General features: G+C 40.2%; 1 protein-coding gene across 1 annotated transcript; it reads left to right on the forward strand.

Moving 5' to 3' along the window:
* The first annotated feature begins 17,329 nt into the window (after nt 1-17,329).
* LOC146361448 (dynein light chain Tctex-type 1-like) lies at nt 17,330-19,789 on the forward strand. Its single transcript, XM_084921465.1, has 5 exons — nt 17,330-17,520; nt 17,866-17,907; nt 18,464-18,587; nt 19,180-19,257; nt 19,339-19,789. Exons 1-5 carry the CDS (start codon nt 17,482-17,484, stop codon nt 19,410-19,412), a joined length of 357 nt encoding a protein of 118 aa, XP_084777591.1. The 5' UTR covers nt 17,330-17,481; the 3' UTR covers nt 19,413-19,789.
* Nucleotides 19,790-22,004: the final 2,215 nt, after the last annotated feature.

Here is a 22,004-nt window from a genome sequence, read left to right on the forward strand (position 1 = left end):
TCCTCGGAGATGAAATGCCGGATTGCTAGCGAGGCTACAAATACACACAGCCGCTCTATCACGTGATGCATACTGCTGCAACGTGCTACGGTTATGAGCCGAGTTACGCCGTGTAGCAAGTTTTGTGAGTTGCTTTTTTGATATTTAATGGATCGGATTACATTTTTTATTTCTCGCCGATATCCGATCCAGTAATTTGGGTCAGTATCGGACCGATACCGATATGTAATATCGGATCGGTCCATCTCTAGTTTGGACACATGCTGCCACAACAGCTTGAAAACAAGAGGTCTCAAGTGTTCAAGTGAGCTGAGAACCTTTTGTTTGAGTACTCAGAAACTATTCAGTCGCTCCCAATTTCGTATGGATGGCCACTTTCTTCAGGATAGAAATCATTCATTACAGGATTAAAGCAATCATTCAGATCAACTTACTGATTTGCATCCTTCACTCTAAGGAGCGAAACCAGTGGAACAAAACCAATGAAACTAGTCCCTCCACGGTAACAGAACCCACACCACAGGGGTTGGTGTGATTTTTCATTTACAGTTTTTTCTGATGGCTTAAGCACATTTTTGTAACTATTGGCTATTTTTGCAAAACTCTACACACAAATAAGAAAACTCTTCACCCAATCAGCAAAACATTGTAGTTTTCTTGCAAAAGCGAATAACCCTTGCTTAACTCTCCACACCTTTGTAAAAATGGTATTTTCGTATCCAACAGTTAACACAAGCCATCATATTAATAAGCACACAATGCACCAACTAAACACTGATGGTATGAATAAAAAACACATCTGGCTTTTGCTTTCTCTGTGCACAAGGTAGGCTATGTCAGTTTGAGCTCATACTTTTGTCATAGGTCTGTAAACATGTACAACCAAGTACTGGTGTTTATTTTTTACACACATCAAAACAAACACAAGTGTTTATTCCCAAGTCCAAACAAAACAGTAATTTCACTGAGGAAAAAAAAGAAATCAGTCTACATCGTGTCGTCTCTCTGGGTCCGGCCACAAAATTTCATCAACATCACATGCAATGTCCTCGAGTCCAGGGCACCGGGGAAAATATCTCCTGGAATGGCGTATCCAGGCCTGACATGATGCCTGGTCAATATCCCCACATGCCTCCTCCATTGCCTGTAAAAGGGCTATGCGTTGATGGGGATGACGGTCATAGACCTTCCAGCGCCAGGCAGAGAAGAACTCTTCAATTGGGTTCAAGAACGGAGAGTATGGGGGGAGGTTGAGTACAGTGAAGAGTGGGTGATCTGTAAACCAGTTGCGGACCGAAGCAGCCCTATGGAAACTAACATTGTCCCATATGATGACGTATCTGGTCTGCTCTGGTCTCTGAACATTGGTGACCATGTCATGTAAGGTGTCCAGGAATGTAATAATGTGTGCAGTGTTATATGGGCCAAGGGTTGCATGATGGTGAACAACACACATAGTTATGTTACCACCACATTGTCCTGGGACACTGATTATGGCACGGTGTCCAAAAATGTTCCTGCCACGTCTCCTTGTCTTTGTGAGGTGGAAACCAGCCTTATCCACAAAAATCTGCTCATGACCCATGGCATCTGCCTCTAGCTCCATCACTCTCTAGACAAGACAAAACAAATTCAGCACAGCAGGCACATGCACAGCACTACAGTATGCACTTCGAAATTCAGTACCAATGATACTATAGCTTACCTGCACATAGTCATATCGCAGCTGTTTTACACGTTCACTGTTTCTTTCAAAAGGTACTCTGTAGATTTGTTTCATTCGGATTCTGTTGCGGGCAAGTACACGACCTAATACAGAAATGCTCACATTTTGTGTGTTTTGGAAGGTGGTGTCATCCTCAATTATGTGCTGCTGAATTTCGCGTAGTCTAATGGAATTATTTGCAATCACCATATTGACTATATGGGTTTCTTGGTCTGCGGTGAACATTCTTCCTCTGCCCCCAGCATTTGGTCGTCTAGCAATTCTGTAAAGTAACAATTTCAGTATTTTTACATCTATGGTATTGTTGTGTTTGTCATCAGCATATGGCAGTGCTACAAATCTTAGTGCAAAGTGACTGTACTAACCGATTCTCATTTCAAAATGTCCTTATGATGCCTGCTACAGTGTAGCGGCTCAAGTTAGGCTGAACCCGTTGGCCAGCTTCCCTCAGGGTCATTCCATGGTTGATTACATGGTCCACTAATGTAGCTCTGATGTCATCAGTAATTCTATTTCTTACTCTTCTTACCCTTCCTCTTCCCCCTCCTCGTCCTCCTCTTGCTCCTCCTTGTCCTCTTCCTCTAACTTCACCTCCTTGTCCTCTTCCTCTAACTTCCTCTAACCCTCTTGCTTCTTCACCTCCACGTCCTCTTCCTCCAACTTCTTCACCTCCACGTCCTCTCCCTCGGCCTCCTCTGATTCTCACTCTTCTCACTCTTACTGCTCCTTCCATTGTACTCCACATAGACAGCTTACCTGTGGCCTGTTTATAGTGCTTAGGCTGATTGCAAAGTGGACTAATTATCTAAAACAGTTTTCACATGTGAAAGTGTGCCAGACAGTTGGCAAAATAGTGTTAATGATAGCCATACATGTGTATAATTTTGCTAGGAGTGTGTTGGAAATTTGGTAATTGAGTGTAAGCAGTGAGTTGTGTTTAAAGTTCTGCAAAAAGAGTGTTGTGCAGTGAATTGTGCCTACAGTTTTGCAAAGTGTGTGTTACAAAATTGCAAACTGAGTGCAAAGCAGTGTTTGTGCTTTTAGTTTTGCAAACTCAGTGAGTGGTTTTGCTATAAGTATTAATAGTTTTGGGAATTGTGCTATAAGAATCACAGTTAGGGTTAAAGCCATCAGAAAAAACTGTAATGAAACTTTTGTACTATGTGTGTTTTGTACCAATAAAAGACATTAAAATCCATGAGTTCACTGGATTTTAGTGCTTACGTGTGTGTGTGTGTGTGTGTGTGTGTGTGTGTGTGTGTGTGTGTGTGTGTGTGTGTGTGTGTGTTAGTTATTTTTTTTAATGTCATTGGGTTTCTAAATCATCCCAGTTGGGCAGTGTTATTACAGTTTTTTCTGAATGCTTAAACCCTAACTGTGATTCTTATAGCACAATTTCTAAAACTATTAATACTTATAGCAAAACCACTCACTGAGTTTGCAAAACTAAAAGCACAAACACTGCTTTGCACTCAGTTTGCCATTTTGTAACACACACTTTGCAAACCTGTAGCTACAATCCACTGCACAGCACTCTTTTTGCAGAACTGTAAACACAACTCACTGCTTTACACTCAATTTCCAAATGATCAACGCACTCCTAGCAAAACTATACACATTTACGGCCATTATTTACACTATTTTGCCAACTGTCTGGCACAATGTCACATGTGAAAACTTTTTTAGATAATTAGTTCACTTTGCAATCAGCCCAAGCACTATAATACAGGTAAGCTCTGTGTGTGGAGTACAATGGAGGGAGCAGGAAGAGTGAGAAGTAGAGGAGGCCAAGCAAGAGGACGTGGAGGTGAAGAAGTAGGAGGAAGAGGACGACAAGGACAAGGAGGAGCAAGAGGAGGACGAGGAGGGGGGAGAGGATGAGGAGGGGGGAGAGGAAGGGTAAGAAGAGTAAGAAATAAAATTGCTGATGACATCAGAGCTACAATAGTGGACCATGTAATCAACCGTGGAATGACCCTGAGGGAAGCTGGCCAACGGGTCCAGCCTAACTCGAGCCGCTACAAAGTAGCAAGTATCATAAGGACATTTTGAAATGAGAATCGGTTAGTACAGTCACTTTGCACTAAGATTTGTAGCACTGCCATATGCCAATGAGGAACACAACAATACCATAGATGTAAAAATACTGAAATTGTTACTTTACAGAATTGCTAGACGACCAAATGCTGGGGCAGAGGAAGCATGTTCACTGCAGACCAAGAAATCCATATAGTCAATATGGCGATTGCAAATAATCCTATACTTGGAAATAAACACTTGTGTTTGTTTTGATGTGTGTGAATAAACACCAGTACTTGAAGTCTGGATCCCTCTATGCTTACGGATCTATGACAAAAGTATGAGCTCAAACTGACATAGCCTACCTTGTGCACAGAGAAAGCAAAAGCCAGATGTGTTTTTTATTCATACCATCAGTGTGTAGTTGGTGCATTGTGTGCTTATTAATATGATGGCTTGTGTTAACTGTTGGATACAAAAATACCATTTTTACAAAGGTGTGGAGAGTTAAGCAAGGGTTATTCGCTTTTGCAAGAAAACTACAATGTTTTGCTGATTGGGTGAAGGGTTTTCTTATTTGTGTGTAGAGTTTTGCAAAAATAGCCAATAGTTACGAAAAATGTGCTCAAAGTTTGTGCATATTCTTTGTTCAGTACAGATAAAACAATTGCGGGTGATTTTAGCCTCCACATGGATCCTGAAAATGAATGAAAATGTTTCTTCAACACTGTTTCTACTTCTCCATTAGGCTAACTTTACTTCTTGTCACGATCCTGGGTCTTATGACCCAGTGGTTTCAGTTTTTAATGTTTTGTCATTTTGTATTATGGTTTGAGGCCACCTTGTTAGTTCAAAATTTAGTCCTAGTCCCTAGGTTTTTATGTTTAACTTTTGGTTGTTAGTTTTCCCTGTGTCTTTGCTCCTGTGTTTCCCTCTGTGTATCTATGTTCATATAGCTTTGAGTTCATGTGCCTGATTTTCCCTTCCTTGTTTTATTCCATAATGTTTCCCCATTTGTCATGTCTGCCCTCTCCCTTGTGTTCCCTTGCTCCTTCTCGGCTGCCTTTCCCCCACTCCTGTGCAATATTCCAGTTACTATTTTATTGTGAAGGTCTTGTGTTTCCGGCCGGGGGTCTTTCTGTGTGGAGTTTGCATGTTCTCCCCGTGTTTGCGTGGGTTCTCTCCGGGTACTCCGGCTTCTTCCCACCGTCCAAAGACATGCAGCTTGTGGGGATAGGTTAATTGGATAATCCAAATTGCCACTAGGTGTGAATGTGCGAGTGAATGTGAGTGCGAATGGTTGTCTGTCCCTGTGTGTTAGCCCTGCGACAGACTGGCGACCTGTCCAGGGTGTACCCCGCCTCTCGCCCTATGACAGCTGGGATAGGCTCCAGCGCCCCCCGCAACCCTGAAAAGGATAAGCAGAAGCGAATGGATGGATGGATGGATGGTCTTGGTTCCTCTCCTGCCTGCACACAGCCGGTTCTTGAAACTTCTCTAAAAATGTAATTAAGCATACCTACCATTTTAATTACACTCTGTATCTTGTCCTAACATAGAGCATAGAAAGTTCTTCATGACATTTCTTAATAATGTTTTAATGTACAATCATGGATTAGACAGCAAGTTTCATTACAGTTGCTGGTTTTCACTGCTCAAAAAAAAAGAATTAAAACCTAGAAAACAGATCAGATGTTAAAATGCTTAAAATCTATACTAATGTGGACTGGGTAATGTCTTTGGAATCACAGCATGTTGAAAATGTTTGATGGGAATAAAATTTCTCAACCTATAGAGGGCTTAATTCAAAGACAACCCAGGTGCACTACAGTTGGAGAAGGATCAAATAGCATGTAGCAGAGAATGGCGGCACCCCACCACTGGCTAGGTTGAAACACATGTACTGTAGACCTCTTGGCCAAACTGCCCCCCAACCTCAAACATCCTTAAAAGGAGAAAGAGCTTGTCCATTATTCCACAAACAAGATGAAAACTGTATTTTGATTTTCTTAATGAGTCCTAAGTACAAAAAAACTCTTCTCTCCTCTTTCCTAGGAGTCTGTAATTGAAACATAACCTTCGGTCCCCCTCCTTAAAGTTAGGAACCACTGCCCACAGCTGTCTGTTATCATTCTTCATTCAGCCTGTTTGTCTTACACGAAGACTCAAACATACTGTCATCACTTGAACATGAACAGGAGATATCTATGTATGTTTCCTGCATGATAAGGTGATACTGATGTGATGTACTTTGAGAAACAGTAGCTCCTTCCTAAGCTAAAACCCGCCGCTGGCAGCTTCCTGTAGTTAGATGGTGGAGGCAAAGGAGTTTTTAGTTTGCTCTGTCCAGCTGAGTGATTAGTGTTAGAAATATAGAGTTTTATCTTAGCTGTCATTATGTTGAGTGTCTTTAACTGTCATAGTATGGGCCAGTATTTCACCAGAAGGTTTTATTGAACATTTCATCTGAAAATCACTCAGGGTACCAGCATGTTGGCCAACTATCATACAGGGAGTGCAGAATTATTAGGCAAATGAGTATTTTGTCTACATCATCCTCTTCATGCATGTTGTCTTACTCCAAGCTGTATAGGCTCGAAAGCCTACTACCAATTAAGCATATTAGGTGATGTGCATCTCTGTAATGAGAAGGGGTGTGGTCTAATGACATCATACCCCATATCAGGTGTGCATAATTATTAGGCAACGTCCTTTCCTTTGGCAAAATGGGTCAAAAGAAGGACTTGACAGGCTCAGAAAAGTCAAAAACAGTGAGATATCTTGCAGAGGGATGCAGCAGTCTCAAAATTGCAAAGCTTCTGAAGCGTGATCATCGAACAATCAAGCGTTTCATTCAAAATAGTCAACAAGGTCGCAAGAAGCGTGTGGAAAAACCAAGGCGCAAAATAACTGCCCATGAACTGAGAAAAGTCAAGCGTGCAGCTGCCAAGATGCCACTTGCCACCAGTTTGGCCATATTTCAGAGCTGCAACATCACTGGAGTGCCCAAAAGCACAAGGTGTGCAATACTCAGAGACATGGCCAAGGTAAGAAAGGCTGAAAGACGACCACCACTGAACAAGACACACAAGCTGAAATGTCAAGATTGGGCCAAGAAATATCTCAAGACTGATTTCTCTAAGGTTTTATGAACTGATGAAATGAGAGTGAGTCTTGATGGGCCAGATGGATGGGCCCGTGGCTGGATTGGTAAAGGGCAGAGAGCTCCAGTCCGACTCAGACGCCAGCAAGGTGGAGGTGGAGTACTGGTTTGGGCTGGTATCATCAAAGATGAGCTTGTGGGGCCTTTTCGGGTTGAGGATGGAGTCAAGCTCAACTCCCAGTCCTACTGCCAGTTTCTGGAAGACACCTTCTTCAAGCAGTGGTACAGGAAGAAGTCTGCATCCTTCAAGAAAAACATGATTTTCATGCAGGACAATGCTCCATCACACGCGTCCAAGTACTCCACAGTGTGGCTGGCAAGAAAGGGTATAAAAGAAGAAACACTAATGACATGGCCTCCTTGTTCACCTGATCTGAACCCCATTGAGAACCTGTGGTCCATCATCAAATGTGAGATTTACAAGGAGGGAAAACAGTACACCTCTCTGAACAGTGTCTGGGAGGCTGTGGTTGCTGCTGCACGCAATGTTGATGGTGAACAGATCAAAACACTGACAGAATCCATGGATGGCAGGCTTTTGAGTGTCCTTGCAAAGAAAGGTGGCTATATTGGTCGCTGATTTGTTTTTGTTTTGTTTTTGAATGTCAGAAATGTATATTTGTGAATGTGGAGATGTTATATTGGTTTCACTGATAAAAATAAATAATTGAAATGGGTATATATTTGTTTTTTGTTAAGTTGCCTAATAATTATGCACAGTAATAGTCACCTGCACACACAGATATCCCCCTAAAATAGCTAAAACTAAAAACAAACTAAAAACTACTTCCAAAAACATTCAGCTTTGATATTAATGAGTTTTTTGGGTTCATTGAGAACATGGTTGTTGTTCAATAATAAAATTATTCCTCAAAAATACAACTTGCCTAATAATTCTGCACTCCCTGTAAATTTGGTGATTATGGAGGCACTTCTGTAGATACATTTTAAAAACCAAAAAACCAAAACAAAACAGATAAACCCAAAAGTAAAGAAACAGTTATTTTGTTTTAAGGAGAAATTAAGATCTAATTAAATGTTCTTCTCAGAAATGTAGGTTTGTACTGTAGAAGTGTCATAATGACAAGAATCTGTCTTCTAGGAGCTGGGAGCATGCTGAAACTCACATGATGTTCAGTGCTGCAGTTGTTGATATTGTTGTAATATACTCCACATTGCTTGAGGAAATGATGGTTAGTGGATTTTGACATCTTGGGGTGTGTTACATCTGAAAAGACACTGCCATGTGGGTGCACTACAATGCCAGACATTCTGATCTCACAATGTGTTACTGCTTCTAGGGTGTGTGTGTGTGTGTGTGTTTGACCTCCCTATTTAACACTGTATTTCAAGCAGCTCAGTCATCCATGCAGAAAGCCACAGTACTGTGAGTTCATTTGATCAAGACTTTTCTGCAGACATGATTTGGGTTTCTCCACCAGTGTTTGTGCTGCTGCCGTTTGTGGTGAGTCCATGGCTCTTAGAGTTGATATTGACTGATGCTGAGTTTTCACCCTCTTATTTGATCTTTGAAATTTTAAAAATATTTTTTTGAATCAATCAAGCTGGCACTGCTGGCTGACTTCTAGCATGATAAGACATATGTCATCCATATATAGGCCAGACCTGGCATAGATGCCACTGTTTATGCGATGGCATGCCATATCTGGCTCGATTGTGGTTTGGTTTATGTGGCCCAGACCCATAGAAAACAGGTCTTCCCTAGATCCGGTATCAAGCTGGCACTTCTGACTGACCAGTGTCATGGCAGAGTGTATGTCAACCAGATGTGGGCCAGGTCTGGCAATGATGGCACTATTTATGTTCCTATTTTAGTTAGAAGACCCAAATGCCATGTTGCAATACTATACAGCTATGGGAGCCAACGTTTCAAATGCAGGTTTGACAGGTTTGTGAGTGTACACTTTATCCAAAGCCTAGTGAGGGTTTACTGGAAGGTTAGTGGTTCAATCCCTGGCTCCTCTAGTCTGCATGTCGAGAATGTATATGAATGTAGTTAGGAAGCACTCAGTTTAGAAAAAGTGTGTGATTGGGTGACTGTGGCATGTTGTATAGAGCACTTTCAGTAATCTGGGATAGTGAAAAGCCCTAAATAAAAATCAGTCCATTCACTGTCTGAACACAGTTTTGTCATGTTACTTTTGCACTATTATGCACATGTTATTATTACATGGCTCAACTGAGGTACACATTAGGATGACACCTGGGGCCAGAGCTGAAACTGTTCTGGGCCAGCACAGGGCCAGCAATGTGTTTGCAACTGGTCTTGTGCTAGCCCATGTGTGGGCCACCTCTGGTAAACCAGATCTGGGCCACCAAATGGCCAACATTCTTTGCAGCATGTGGACCGTGTGTAGGCACATTGTGTGGCCCACATTCGATCCATGCCAATTTTGCTATGTGGGTAAAGATGGTCAACTTTATTTTTAGAAGATAAAGTTACTAAAAGATGATGTGACCATCAGAGTCAATAACATTATGATTCATGCAGTATCAGTTCATCTTACCGCACCATCTCCCTAAAGAACTTCTGGGGGAAGATGAACTTGAAATTTCAGCTCCTTACTGCCATTAATTTATCAGGTTTGTGCATGCTTGAAAACTTCTTGAGCCAGCTTATTATAGTAAGGACAGGAATGAAAAAGAATTGAAGAAGAGCGGTGGATAGTGTCTTTGGACTCAAGCAACAAGTACACTTAGTGAAAACAACCCCCCCCCCCCCCCCCCCCCCCCCCCCCTCCCAACATTATCTATAAGAATACAAATACAGTATGTTTGCATGGTTAGTACTTTTAACTAACCTGCCCTTTGACTGGCACTTCAGCATTTAGGTGCATTTCTTTTCCAATCTCTTTTTGAGCGTCCATTACACCGGCCTACTGTCTCACATTGTGTGCAGAGAAGCAGGTAAAAAATCAATGCCTTGCAGTGACTAAGTGGGGATATACCATACAGCCTATGAGTCAAGCAACTATTGTTTTTACTAATGAAAACAAAATAATCATATATCCATACATCAAAAATGTTAACCTGAGAGAGAACGACACATCTAAGCAGCTACAACAGGGGAATCTAAACTACATAGAAATCTCAGACAATATAAATACCACGAGAATGACTCATCTACACAAGTCAGAGCAGGTTATAGAATGTGACTGTTTTATATTGTTTGTATTATACATAGTTCAGTTGATAGTTGAATGCCTCTGCACCGTCTGAGAGACACACCTGTCTGCCTCTCTGTCTGTTTCTGTGTGCAGGATGACCTATGTTAACCCAAGACAACCTGTAAACAGGTGCACAATGGCACAAGAATATGTGAAATTCTAAATTAATCCATCAACAAGGTGCTCCTACGGTACTCATGATGATAACTTGACTGTGGTTGTTTCTTTGTTTTTCATTTATGGAGTTCACAGTTGGATATTAATTAATTAATTTCATGATGAGGGTATTGAGTGTATTGCACTTCTTAGTTTTAACACCAGAGGAAGCTACTGTTGATCAAGGCAGTAGCTCCACCAAAAAGGACAATCACAGAAGAAATTTACCCCAAGTTACTAAACATAGGAGAACCAAAGAAGCGAAAGGTAGAAAGTGAATGCAGAACATTTCAGACACGGTGGGAGAGTGAATATTTCTTCAAAGAATTCAAGGGGACATGTGTCTGTTTGATCTGCACTGAAACTATGGCAGTTATGAAAGACTATAATGTATGACGTCATTATGAAACCAAACATCAGGCCTATGCATCCTACACTGGTGCCGAGCAAAAGCAGAAATTAAAGCAAAGGGTAGCTCTCCTGCGGGGTCAGCAACAGTATTTTTTTCATGCTCAAAAGGTCCAGGAAGAGGCTACAATAGCCAGCTATGAGGTTGCCCAACTCATCGCAAGACATGGCAAACCTCATAAAACACGGCCTCGTTAAATTCACCGAAATAATGTGCCCAGAAAAAGTGCAGGACTTCAACAACGTCAGCATGTCCAGAAATACAGTTGTGTGACGCATTGAAGACTTGTCAGCCAACATTAAACTGCAACTGTCTGATAAAGCTGTGCTTTTGATTTTTACTCCATCGCATGCGATCCGAACACTGATGGCACAGACACCACACAGCTGCTAAATTTTTTGTGGGACACCCCTGATCTAAAGGATCTATCTTATAACTTATGCGCCTGCTATTTCATGAAAGAGCTAAGGGTGGTACCAATCCCCACAAGTGCCAATATGAACTGCCAACAGTCCAGCATCACCCACAGAAAACATCTGGCTCATTATATAAGCGCAAAAAAAAAAAGAGGACATGAACTGCATGGATTAAAATTCTGTCTAAATGGGAAAACATCTGACTTTCAAAATCCAGAATTTGGTCTACTACATTTCATGATCATTAAAGAAAGGGAGTGGTGAGCATGCTCCTTTCTAATCTCTCATTTCTCCCATGATGTCTCCATGGTGGGATAATTAACAAATCAGCATTAAACCAATATATAGGTGAGATTGTGTTAAGTAACGCTTCATTAACAAAAACAACAACATAACCCTTTTGTTTTGGTACAGCTGCTGGCTGTTGCTATGCTGACTCGTAAATCTGAAGATAGTCTGGTAAATTTGGGAAAACAAAAATGGCTTGCTCTCGTACATAATCGGGATTACACTAAAGAGAAATGAATTGCCAGGGTAAGTCGCTGTTTCCTTATTTATTTTAAATTGATACACTAACTTTGACATGGGGGCAGCACAGCGGTGCATCGTTAGCACTGTTGCCTCACAGGAAGGATTTGAGTTTGATTCTACCAGCTGGAACCTTCTCTGTAGTGTTTGCATGGGTTCTCTCCAGGCTCTCTTCAGCTTCCTCCCAGAGTTCAATGACATGCAGTTAGTGGGGCAAGGCTATTGGAGAATGTTGTGTGTGAATGGTTGCCTGTCTCTGTATTACCCCGTGATAGACTGGAGACCCCTCCAGGGTTTACCTTGCCTTTTTCCATGGACAAACAGTCTGGCAAGCAACGTTGGAGATGCTAGTTCTCCACATTGGAGAACTGGCTGAAAATGTGTGGTCAATGCTTACATATGAAACAAGAATTACATGTTATCTTCTCTTCCTATGTACAAGAATAACTGGCTTGCAGTCTATTTCTGGTATAGGTCCTCCCACATTCCAAAGACATGCATTTAGTCATGATAGGTTAATTGGAAACTCTAAAATTGCCCATTGGTGTGAATGTGAGTGCAAATGGTTGTCTGTGTCTATATCCTAGCCCTGTGACAGATATGTAACCTGTCCAGGGTGTACCCTGCCTCTCACCCTAAGACAGCTGGGATAGGCTCGCAACATTGAAAAGGATGGATGGAGATTTTATATTTTAGCACTGCTTACTCTATGCAGGGGTGTCAAACTCCAGGCCTCAAGGGCCGGTGTCCTGCAGGTTCTCACCCTTGGTCAACACACCTGAATCAAATGATTAGTTCATTACCAGGCTTCTGGAGAACGTCAAGACATGTTAGCTGTATCCCAATTCAGCGACCGCACTCTTCGTAGTGCACATTTGTAGACCGATTACGTCACAGTGACGCGACAAAGGGTGTCCCTATTCGAAGTGTACTCCAAATGCATCGACAAATGCGCCCTTCATTTCCCCAAATTTGAAGGCTGTAGACTTCGTGGCCCCACATATCCCACAATTCATAGCGCGGCGGTGGGTGTGGATATTTTTTCCGTAAAAAAAATGCGGATGGCTGAAGCGGAGCAGCCGAAGACTAAACTCTTAAAAGTAAGTACTTAATATTATGTCACTTATGTGCGAGTGCATAATAATGAAGAATTGGCTTCAATTGGCGACGTATTGGCCACATGTCGGCAAAGTTATGTGACGTTAGTGATGTTTGTACTTTCAGCGTTAACTTTGTTTTAAAGCCTTTACTTTAAATATACGTCGTGCAATAGTCGACCTTACTCTTACAAAGAATGTGATGATTTTATGGATAATTAAAGTCAGTCATATATCCACAAACACAACAAGCGGAAAGTGAGTGAATGCTGCTCGGTTTGCAGTCCTGAATATCACGGCACAAGCAGGATTCACTGCACTGTTAATGTTAGCTATGTTATATTGCTGCCTCTGTTTGGTGGTGTCGAGCCAAACAGACTTTAATGTTTGTTTGAACGAGCTGACGGTTCACTCGTTAAGCTGAAAGAAAGATGGAGTCACACATGTGTCCACTGTACCATCTGGGAACTCTTCTTGTTTAGCACTCGTAATAACACAAACACTAAATCCTCCTTCTCTTGTGCTGTTTTGTAGCAGTGTATACACCTGAGACTGTCACCTGTCTGTCTGTCCTGCACTCTCTCTCTTTTTCTTTTTCTCTGATGCTCTACTGCACATCATCTGTGAGGCTTTGCACCCCTGATGATCCACCAGGACAAACTCAGCAGTGTGTGAGGAAGAGGAGGAGGAAGAGCCAGCAGCAGCTGACAGATGGAGAGAATAGACAGACTGTTCCCTGTTTGTGAAGGACTGCTAGAAAAGTTTAACATAACTAATTGTCTGTCCTGAATCAGTCTTATTAGGTAATGTTCAAATAATTTTATCATTCCAGTGTTTTCAGTGTGGGAGAAAGTACTCAGGGCCTTCAAGTTACACACTATGAAAGGCAGCAACAAGTTTAATGTTCAGAAACCTAAAGTATGTATCAGCAGTAGGATGGACCTAAAAATAAATGTTTGTTTCAGTTCTATGAAGCTTTGAGTATTTTGGATTAGTAGTACTGCTGTGTTTGTTGCATCATATTGCTGTAATTGTTTATATGCTTTATATATTCTGAGGTAAGTTGATCTATAGTGTTACATCATATTCTATAAGGATGTTATGTGTTTGTATACTTTCTGCCCAGTTTGACCCATTTAGCAGAAGTCAGCCTGTTTAAGGCTCTGATATCTATTCTGTATGACTTAAAGCAGTTATGACATGGTCTGATTTTCTCACCCAATAAAGGAATATTTAATATATCGGTCTATTATTCATTTTATCTGAAACAGTTTTCCCAGCTTGTACATTTTCCTTTTACACATATATGTAAGCATTGAGCCAAATGTAATGTAATGGCAACACATTAAACGAACAATATTTGTCTCTTATATATAATACATCTATATATACACTGTAAAAGATACTTGTCTTTGAGTGAAGATTTAAGGTGATAGGAAATTTAAATAAATGCAAACTGAATCTTTACTGAAGCTCAGTATTTGACACAGAGTTCAAGCTTACTGCTGTAATAAATCATAATAATATAATAATAATAATAATACATATAATATTGGCCATATTATATTTACATTACCAAAGTAAGATGACTAGTCTCATGAACAGTATTAGCTAATTGTTATTTACTAATTAATCTTAAAATGACTGTTCAGTACAGAAATGAAGCCCAACAATCATGTTTTTACAGTCCCGTGGTCTCGGCCTCAGATACTCAACAAATAAAAGTGATCTCATAAAAAAAAATAAACAAACAAAAAAACATTTTTGACAGAAATGTTCCTTCATTTCTGTCAAACAGTGCTGTATGAAACGTTTCTCGCGGTTAGTATCATGGTAGCTAGGCAAACTGAGCAGCGCAACGAAGGCCAGACCGTCCTATTTCACAAGCCTCTCACTTCTGCCGCCCTTCTCGCACTTCGGAGTACCCGCCCCACGTAGTCCGCGAAGTGCGGGTAACCCTAGTTCAAAGTTCCTCACAGACTCGCAATCAACAGCCTGTGAAATGACAAACACAAAGACCAGAACTGAAATGATCGATGCACTGTTCCAAAAAATAGTAATGTCAAATTATTTTACTGTGTATTTTACAGTTGTGTACTGTTTTTCTAGAATATCATTACATTTACATAAGTAGACTGTGATCTGACACGTCAAATGTAAAATAACATAACATCACTGTAAATGTAATAAAACACAATTTACTTGTTTTTTAAATATATTTTTTTGTACATATGCATATTTAGATTGTAAAAATACATCCAGAAATGTCTCCCATCATGCCTTGGGACATGTGCTGCTGTTTAGATGTTCTTGTTTTATTGTTTATGGTTACGTTACTTTTAACTGTTATCTTGAATGTTGTGTTTACGCCGTGGTGCAGAGTCACTGACAGTTGTTGTTTTGTAGAGAGACAGCACTCATGATGGAGTGATGGAGTGATGGTTCTGTTGTGCTGTTGTTGAACCTTGAGGCACATTGTAGCACTAGCAAGTGTTTTAATAAAGAGCTCCTCCTACCAGCTTGGGGTTAAATAACAAACTCAATCTCTCTCTGTGAACTTCTTTGTTAAGATTTCTCTGCATGCCACAATGTAAAACATTGCACGGACACGCTGTGCTAATTATATATTTTGAAAAAGAAATGTAGAGGTAGGAATTGCAATTAATATAAATAACATGACGCTAAGCATCGGCCAATGAATGTGAACTAACAACAACAAGGTCGCGGGTATGGCTGCGAACGTAGGAAAAAACCCTAATATGAAGGTATTTTACTGTGCATTTTACAGTAATGTTCTGTTCTTCTAGAATATCATTAAAGTTACGTAAATAGACTTTGACTTCACATTTTGAATGTAAATTAACGTTAAATCACTGTAATGTAATACAACATAATTTTCATGATTATTAAATGTATGTCTGTACATTAAAATACATTCACAAATGTATCATGATTTCACAAATATCTGTCCGTTATTTGAAAGATTGAACTGTTGAATTCAAATGTAATGCTATGGAAAAGTATATAACATGATCCCTATAAGCTTGTGTTACATCACATAAGTATTATTATCATTGCTAGTTAGGGCGATCGTGGCTCAAGAGTTGGCAGTTCGCCTTGTGATCAGAAGGTTGCCGGTTCGCGCCCCGGCTCGGACACTCTCCGTCGTTGTGTCCATGGTCAAGACTCTTCACCTACCGCCTACTAGTGATGGCCAAAGGGGCCGATAGTGCGATATGGCAGCCTCGCCTCTGTCAGTCTGTCCCAGGGCATGCAATCGATTATTATTTAAACCAACTGTTAACTGTATATTTCTGTACATTTACGTATTATGATTCATATTTCCACATTCAGTGACCTTGTTTATAGGTAATTTCATTGTTTGATCACGTAAAAATGTTCCTAATTTAATGTCTAAAAAAGGCAGAATCCCATGTCAAATTAGCGCAACAAACTCTATTTTCATTACTGAAAATGACCGTATTTTTATGGGACAGTTATTTTCTGTTATTTTACGGTCGTATTTTGGCGCCCCAGCTGCCGGAATATTACCATTTTTTAAGATGTTTTTTTTTCCTATTTATAGATGATTTCATTGTTTAATGACATTAACATGTTCCTAATTTAATGTTTAGCGGCACTTGAAAAAGGCGAGATCCCATGTCAAATTAGCGCAGCTAATTGTATTTTCATTACTGGAAATAACCGTATTTTATGCGGGAGTTATTTTCTGTAATTATACGGTCGTATTTTGGCGCCCCAGCTGCCGGAATATTACCATTTTTTCAAGATGCTTTTTCTAACAGATATGAATGATATGAATTTTATTATGTTTAATTTGCATCTGTTATGAGATTATTGCAGTGGTTGATAAATTGTGTCTACTGCATGTATAATGTGGATTTTTTTGATAAAATTTCAAGATTAACATTATGTGTTATGAGTGTGCCAACAAAACTTCATTTATATTAATACAATACATATAATAATAGCTGGTAAATCAGAAAGAGGAACTCTATCTGCCTGCCATCCACTTGTTTTGAATGAGGGGGTCGGTGTCGTTGATTCAAAGCTGCAATGGGGCTCAGTGACAAGATTTGATATTAGCACTGCAGAGACATGGAGGAAGCTGATTATTTTGGTACCCAAATTCAATCAATAACTTAACACATGAAGCAAACTTTCTCAACTACAACTACAACAAGAAACAAAAAACGATATTTCATTCATTTTAATCCTAGCAATACAATCCTGTCCACATATCTCCACATGTCCACGTATATTCTCTCCATATATGTAAACCTTGTGGATAACACTAAATCTGGAACCAAAATTCATCATGTGGTAGTGAAAGTAGGCTTATTACCCTCATACTTATGTTTCTGCTTCTTTTTAAAATAGCCATGTCCATTCTTCGTCTCTGCATCATAGGGGAGTAGATTTCTTTAGGTTCTTGTCTTTTAAGCATCCTGACAGCATTCACATTCTTCCAAATTCAATCTGCTGTACCTTGTCAAGCATGTACATTTTTAATTTAGACAGTCTGTATTTCTGTCTCAAGGCTGTATTTCACTGAGCCTCCATTAGGGGTCAGCGGTCAGCTAAGCACGCTACTCCCTCCGGGTTCGGATCGCTCTTTTCGTGCGTCGTTGACTCCGCTGACAGCTCCTCCGGAAGTCCCTAAGAGCTCCTGTCGCTTTATCTGTGAACAAAAGGTTTTTCTGGCTTTGTTTTTTCTTCTGTCAGTAAGAAAAAAAAAGCAGCCCTAGCCGGTGTCAGATGACAGGAGGAATGGAGGAATTTCATAACGGAAGCGAGGTTAGTCCTGATCCGAATTCACCGTTTTCACCAGTGACAGCAGAAATGAGCTAGCTAGCCACTCCCAGTGATAGCGGCGATTTTTTTTAATGCAAACGTCCTAAAATCAATAAATATAATTTATAATATTCAAAATAAGCTGCTGTTGCTTTTACTGCTTAATGTGTTGTTAAAAATAAACGTTTACGTGCTCCAATAAGGTTAAATCTGTTGCTAAAAAGTGTTGCTAAAGTGATCCTATGGGTCACTTTAGCATTTTTCCATAAACGTATGTTTATTTAACTAAAGTCCTGTCCTGTCATGTTATCTTTATTATGACCTGATGATCTGCTTTCTCTATTTTAGGGCTCATTCAATGCAGAAGAAGCTGACACCATAGTCAAAGAAGTAAGGTTTACTTTTATATGCAGCGTTATAAATCCCTTTAATGTCTTAACCCATTTTGCGCCACAGTGTCGTCATGTTTTTCAGGTCTTTATTAAACAAACACTGATTTTGTTCTTTGGGGAGTAAAACAAAAGCACATTTAACATTTTTCCCAAGTATTAAGTCATAAAAATATAAGTTTCAACAGCAGGTTTTTATGGAGAGATGCTTTGTGTAGTAAACGGTTTAGTTTGATTGACTAAAGATTAATAATTAAATCTAGCCATGTAAACAGCTCAAATACACTCCTATTTTTAAATGTAACTTTTACGCGTCATTCATTTTTGCACATAATTTAAAGCTTTTTGATTTGTTTCATTGCTAAGCTTGCGTAGTTTTTCTGTGCTCCTGGGAAAATTCAAGATAATAAAAAAGTATCTTTAAAACCTCTGAAAAACCTTCAGAAACAAGCTGCACTCAGTGCCTCTTTGTCTCAGTCTCCTCGGGCGCCAGCAACACCGGCTGACTAACACATGACTCTGAGCGCTGTGATGCCGTTTCTCTGTGTTTGTGTCAGTGCATTGAGAACGTCGTGGGCGGCGGAGACTACAGCCAGAGTCAGGTGAACAAGTGGACGGCGAACATCGTGGAGCGCTGCCTCACGCAGCTCGTCAAACAGGGGAAGGCGTACAAGTACATCGGTGTGTATTTGTTACTGTTAGAGTTAACCTTTTCACGCTCTTATGTTTGCCCTCCTATGAATTGTCACTTAAAAACAAAGTCCCAGGGGGCCCAGCCAATCTTAAATCTTCACTCTCATCAATCTCTACTCTCTTCTAAAAATAGAGGAGGGAAATGGATTCACTTGAAGATTTAACTCAAAAAACATAAAAATCTCAGACTGTTGGCTTTAAACTGTTAAAGTGTTGAGGCCAATGTGTGATCCAGCTGCCACGCAGATACAAATTTCATTGCAATACATATATATATATAAACTAATACGTTTATATAAATATCTAACTGTACTGTACTTTGAGTAATTTCACAAATTTCTGCAATACCAGCCCACCAGGGGGCCCTGTACCACATGGAAACAGTTTTGTTTGTTTTGTTTTGTTTTTAACATTAAACAGTTACTGTAGAGGAAAAAAAATCAGCTGATCCAGAGATGTTTTTAAAAATCTTTTATGTGTTTGTCCTCGTGGGGTAAAATAATGAAACCAGACACTAAATGCTGAGAGAAACATAAAGAGACGCTTTAAAACTAATTCTTGTGACTTTGTTTGTGCACAGTGACGTGTGCTGTGATGCAGAAAACAGGTGCCGGCCTCCACACAGCCAACTCCTGCTACTGGGACACTGCCATGGACGGTATGTGTTGATATTGGGGTGTTGTTCCCCTCCTCGATGTGCGGCTATAGACGTTTTCTCATTGGTTTTTCGTGTCTGTAGGGAGCTGCACGGTGAGGTGGGAAAACCGCACCATGTACTGTGTGGTCAGCGTGTTCGCCGTGGCCACCGCATAGAAAAACACACACACATTAATGAATCCACGAGCCTTCACCCGTACAGCTGTCTGTGCCTTCTGTCAGCTCCCTTAGACCAGTGAGCTCTGAGCAGCAGCTGCAGTGGCTCAAACAGCTGTATGGCTTCAGTTTCCAGCCTTCAGGTGCATGAAACGCCTTCATCGTAATGTATTTACTCTCCTCGCGCCACCGCCGTGCTTTCATAGCTTCATGTTCAGCTGCATTGATTCCAGACGCCTGACAGCTTGCTGTAAAACGACATGTTCAATCAGGTCCTTCAGTGTTTTGTCTGTTTGTGAATCATGTAGACGAGAGAGAAAAGACACTTTTTGTACTCGAGCTGCAGGATAATAAACATGAAGACATTTAAGAACGAGCAGCAGCTTCCCCTCGTCTTTCTTTACACTAATAAAAGCGTAATTCTGTTTTATTTTTTCTGCTTATTTATGATCCCATTGATTTTATCCTGCTTTATTTTACATTTTTATATGATTTTAGCTACTTCTTGTTTTTTTTTCTTTTCTTTGAATAAAGATTTGTTTATATAATGTGTTTATTTGTAGCATTTATCATTTTAGGCTTCTTTTAGTTAAACAGAACAGTTATGAGATGCTTTAGCAACAGTGTTTTAAGAATCTTCTTTCATTTAAATAAAGTAAACCTAACTGATTATACAAATATGTCTTGTACATTTTTTTTCTGAAGTAAAATAAAGAAGTATTTACCCTATTTAATATTTAATTTAAAACCTAAAGGAATAAAATTTTATAGTTTTTTCTTTTATGAGTTGATTGCAGGATTTTTTTTTTTTTTTTTTAGTTTAACAAACTTAGAAAAGTAAAATATTTCCCTCTGTAGTGCAATGACAGGGAGTTTACAAGCGCCTCGAATTTGTGCCGAAACACAGCAGCTCTCAGCACCGACTGGAGAACCGGGTTTGACCCGTTTTTCACTGGAACAAAAGATTATTCATGTCTGCCTTGCACCAGTGTCGCAGACAAACGTCAGATGTCACCGTTAAACTAGGACAGCTTTGCTAAAGCAGGGATCAGCGTGCTGCTGTGACGCCATTTCCACCGATCGATCTACCTGTGGAGCAAAGTAGTTAAAATACCAATAAAGACCTACTTTAAACATCCATCAGCACTTTGTTCTACATAAATCAGAGAGGGGGTTTAAAGCTGTGGCTCAAAGCTCCTGTTTACTGCTGGTAAATTTCCACCAGGAGCTTTATGGGAAATCATCTCAAAAGGAATTCAGTTGTAGTCTTGCAAACACTGACCCAGTCTTTAAAATAATCTTATAGGCTCAAAAGGCACGTTTTTACATGTGAACAGGTAGCAGACTTAAGTCTTTTATAAGCCATTTAGAGTGTGGTGAGAGTTACTAAGTATGTGCACACAGACACATAAGAGTACCTGTAGACTTTTACACTAATTATAAATTCTACATGTGTTGTTGTTTTCGCACATAAACTCATCCTGCCAGCCTGGTGACATTAGACTAGAGTCCTGCTGATCTTAAAATAACCAAGTCTGTTTACTGAAGCACGGTTTTAATGTGTTTGTACTTTCTTGTGCTACTTTGTTCAGTTGTGACATATTTTGGATTTAAATTTTGTGCAAATTATCACAGTTTAACTGAAAGTCAGTTAAACTTCATGGATTTTGAGTCTATTTCAACAACTTTGGTGCAAATCAAAGGGACAGCGTTGACAACAATCAGACAATCAAAAAAAAGAGGAATGGCTTTGAAGTTGGTGGCTCTCTCTATATCCCTCCTAACTATTTTTCTTTAGTTTGCTTTTTTCTGCTTGTAGCTTGAGATAGTACCTGTGTGACCTGAATGGGTTGCACAGATAGTCCAGCTCCAACAGGATGGCACAGCCATGCTCAACATCACAGGAAGGATGCCCATGTTCCAGCAAACCCTCATGTGTGGAGGAGATACCAGGAAATGAGCTGTTACGCAACGAGAGCTGAACAGGGCTGTAGAAGAGCATGAACCCAGCAGTGTGTGTGCCTCGTGTGCATGTTTCTAACCAGACTGTCAGAATGAGACTCTATGAGGGTGCTGGGCATTGTGGACAGTGTGGCCATATTAACTAGATGGGTTACCAACATTGACCGGAGGGCATTTTTTTTGTTATTACATTAATAATATGTGTTTTCTTTTTCTTTTTTAGAGCACTTGCACTCATGCACGCTATGCAGAATCAAAACCGTAGATGCATAGTACACTCACAGAGAAGTATAACCACAGTTATAAAAGTGGAAAATATCTTTCTTAGATTGCAGAAGCAAAGCGGGAAACAAACACAGAGACCTTTTCCCTCGGTGCAGACGTGGATCGAGTAACTCACCACACAGTAGGACAGCTGACTGTGAGAGAACTGTGTCCTCAATGCATTTCCATTAGTTTCACGATTTTCGAGTAGGGCTGCGCTTTGAAAACTAGCTGCACAAGCTGGTGAATGACCTTTTTTTGCATAGCTCCTTCCTCCCTGTCCTCCTCAGACATGCTGGTTACTGTTGCAGAAGCACTAAACTACTGTTAACCCAATAATTAAACTGAGATCATACTGCAAAAAGT

The sequence above is a fragment of the Perissodus microlepis genome, chromosome 23 (genome assembly GCF_051167445.1).
Source record: "Perissodus microlepis isolate ML-2025 ecotype Zambia chromosome 23, ASM5116744v1, whole genome shotgun sequence".
Taxonomy (NCBI): domain Eukaryota; kingdom Metazoa; phylum Chordata; class Actinopteri; order Cichliformes; family Cichlidae; genus Perissodus; species Perissodus microlepis.

Coding starts and splice junctions, on each gene's coding strand:
- LOC146361448 (XM_084921465.1), top strand. CDS start 17,482: ATGACAGGAGGAATGGAGGAATTTCATAACGGAAGCGAG. Junction 17,521..17,865: donor AATTTCATAACGGAAGCGAG/GTTAGTCCTGAT, acceptor TCTCTATTTTAG/GGCTCATTCAATGCAGAAGA. Junction 18,588..19,179: donor GAAGGCGTACAAGTACATCG/GTGTGTATTTGT, acceptor GTTTGTGCACAG/TGACGTGTGCTGTGATGCAG.